The sequence below is a fragment of the Marmota marmota genome, unplaced genomic scaffold (genome assembly GCF_001458135.2).
Source record: "Marmota marmota marmota unplaced genomic scaffold, marMar, whole genome shotgun sequence".
NCBI classification, from domain to species: domain Eukaryota; kingdom Metazoa; phylum Chordata; class Mammalia; order Rodentia; family Sciuridae; genus Marmota; species Marmota marmota.
The window spans coordinates 14,174,309-14,177,577 of NW_025999913.1; the positions used below are offsets into that span (position 1 = coordinate 14,174,309).

General features: G+C 42.6%; 1 protein-coding gene across 1 annotated transcript; it reads left to right on the top strand.

Annotated features, from left to right (window-relative positions):
* Positions 1-1,239: 1,239 nt before the first annotated feature.
* Positions 1,240-2,674, top strand: LOC107149424 (adiponectin receptor protein 1-like). Its single transcript, XM_048799841.1, has one exon. The coding sequence runs from the start codon at positions 1,240-1,242 to the stop codon at positions 2,287-2,289; it is 1,050 nt and encodes a 349-aa protein (XP_048655798.1). The 3' UTR covers positions 2,290-2,674.
* The last annotated feature ends 595 nt before the right edge of the window (positions 2,675-3,269 follow it).

Here is a 3,269-nt window from a genome sequence, read left to right on the forward strand (position 1 = left end):
CAACCTCCAGCCCGTGCTCTCTCTCTCTCAGTACAAGGCTCAAGAAATGGAAAGAAAGACACTGGGCACAGGGAGTGACCATCCATTCTCCTCAACTATGTGACCTCCTCAGTGGAGCAAATCATTTCATTTTTCATTAAGAATCTTCTTTCGTGTGTGTGTGTGTATGTGTGTGTATGTGTGTATGTGTGTGTGTGTGTGTGTGCTTGCTCTGCTGATTGGTTTATGAACACATACACATATTTATTTTTTTTCGTTTTTAATGTAGTTATTTTTTCTTGCCTTGTTTTCTGAGAGTTAAGGTTTTGATCTGGTTTATGGTTACTTATTGTTTTTGCTCTTGGCAATTGCTGACCCCACCATTTTGTTGTTGATATTGTTGATTTGTTTTGGTTTTGGGTCTTTGTTTGTTTGGGGTAATAATTAAGGTTGAAGATGTCACAGAAGGAAGTATTTACTTTAATACTGTATATTGTTTGCATCATTTTTTGCTATTGTTTGTTTTTCCCTATTCTGTGAGCTTACTTAAAAAAACAAAACAAAACAAACAAACAAACAAAACTACTCCACACAGAAGAAGTATAAAAAAAAAAAGTCCAGAACTTACAAATGAACGTGTGTCTTGTTTAAAGAATAGCTAAGCAAGTAGAAATCCAATCAAATTAAACAATGGAGATAAGTCAAATTGGCAGAAGTTAATTAATATCTCTCTATAATAACATTAAATATAAATGATCTCTACTCTCCAATTAAAAGACATAGGCTGTTAGGATGGATTTTAAAACAAGACCCAACTATTTGTTGTTTGTAAGAGACTCACCTTACAGGTAAAAAGAACCATTGACTAAAAGTGAAAGGATGGAAATTTATATACCATGCAAAGGAAGCCCCCAAACATGCAAAAGTAGCTACATTCAAATCCGCCAAGAAGACCTCAAACCGAAATTAATCAGAAGAGTCAAAGAATGCCACTTCATACTCGTAAAGGGAATAATACAATAAGAAAGTATAACAATATTTATACCCAAGTGTTGACACAAGGACTCACTATTTAAATTGAAGCCTTAGACATAGTACAATGATACTGGGTGATTTCAACAACACACCTCTCTCACCATTGGCTAGGTCATCCAGACATAAACTCAATAAAGACGCTTTGGGAGGAATGCCAGGGATGGGAGGGGGCGAGGTAGAGTCTTTTCCCGAGCTGAAGCTGCAGGGTACTGAGGTGCCAGCCAGATGTCTTCCCACAAAGGATCTGTGGTGGCACAGGGCAGCGGGGCTCCTGCCAACCCAAAAAAGGCTGAAGAAGAACAAACATGCCCAGTGCCCCAGGAAGAAGAGGAGGAGGTATGGGTACCGACACTTCCCCTGCAGGCCCACCATGCCATGGAGAAGATGGAGGAGTTCGTATATAAGGTCTGGGAGGGGCGTTGGAGGGTCATCCCATATGATGGACTTCCTGACTGGCTGAAGGACCATGACCATCTGCTACATGGCCACAGACCACCCATGCCCTCCTTTCGTGCTTGCTTCAAGAGCCTCTTCCACCTCCACACAGAAACTGGCAACATCTGGACCCATCTGCTGGGTTTCGTACTATTTCTCTTTTTGGGAATCTCGACCATGCTTAGACCAAATGTGTCCTTCATGGCCCCTCTTCAGGAGAAAGTGGTTTTGGGCATGTGCTTTTTGGGTGCAGTGCGCTGCCTCAGCTTCTCCTGGCTCTTCCACACCGTCTATTGTCATTCAGAGAAAGTCTCCTGGACTTTTTCCAAACTGGACCATTCAGGGATTGCTCTACTGATTATGGGGAGCTTTGTCCCCTGGCTCTATTACTCCTTCTACTGCTTCCCACAGCCTCGGCTCATCTACCTCTCCATTGTCTGTGTCCTGGGCATCTCTGCCATCGCTGTGGCACAGTGGGACCGGTTTGCCACTCCTAAGCACCGGCCAACAAGAGCAGGAGTGTTCCTGGGACTTGGCTTGAGTGGTGTTGTGCCCACCATGCCCTTTACTATCGCTGAGGGCTTTGTCAAGGCCACCACAGTGGGCCAGATGGGCTGGTTCTTCCTCATGGCTGTGATGTACCTTACCGGAGCTGGCCTTTATGCTGCTCGGATTCCTGAGCGCTCCTTTCCGGGAAAGTTTGACATATGGTTCCAGTCCCATCAGATTTTCCACGTCCCGGTGGTGGCCACAGCCTTTGTCCACTTCTATGGGGTCTCCGACCTTCAGGAATTCCGTTATGGCCTGGAAGGTGGCTGGACTGATGACTCCCTTCTCTGAGCCTTCCCACCTTGAGGTGGAGGAGGAACTTCCCAAGTGCTTTTAAAAATAACTTCTTTGCTGAAGTGAGAGGAAGAGTCTGAGTTGTCTGTTTCTGGAAGAAACCTCTTAGTGAATTCAGTACCAGTTAAGCTTCAGCTCACTCTTACAGCCACTGGGCAATAAACTTTCCGTTCCCTTTCCCCTAGCTGGGGAGGGTGGGGGTGGTCAACATGGTCATCCCCTTCCTCGGCAGTCACCCTCCTCGGCAAGACAAGTACCATTCCCTCACAGAGACAGTACTTTGAAGCTCATTTTGAGATCTTACTCCCTCCTTCAACCATTTTGGGAAAAAATTATGGACTGGGACTCTTCAGAAATTGTTTTCTTCTTTTTTCCTGAAAGACAATGTCCCTCTCTTACCCCCTGTCCTTACTTTGTAACCTGGCTTATAACAGGCCATCCATTTTTGTAGCACACTTTTCAAAAACAATTATAACCTGGTCCCATCCTTCTAGGGCCTAGATCTGCTTACATAGCAGGAAGAATAAGACACCGACTTTTACATAGCCTGGCTAATCATGGAAGTGTGTCCAGGCTTCAAATAACTTGAGTTTAATTTTTTTTTCTTGGCAGAGTAATGTAAAATTAAACTGGGGAAAGATATTTAATATTTAATACTAAGCTTTAAAAAGAAACTTGCTATCATTGCTATGTATCTTGATGCAAAGATTATGATGATAATAAAAGAAAGTACAGCAGAAAAAAAAGACTCTTTGGGCATGAAAACTATTAAAAATCAAATAGAGTTAGTGGATATCTATAAAATATCTCACACAACAAGAGCTGAGTATGCTTTCCTCTCAGTGGCTAATGGAACCATCTCTGAAATATTTTAGGCCACAAAGCAACTCTTAGGAAATACAAAAATAATAATCATCATAATATAATTCCTTACTTCTTATTAGATCATAATGGAATGAAATTAGAAATCAACAGTA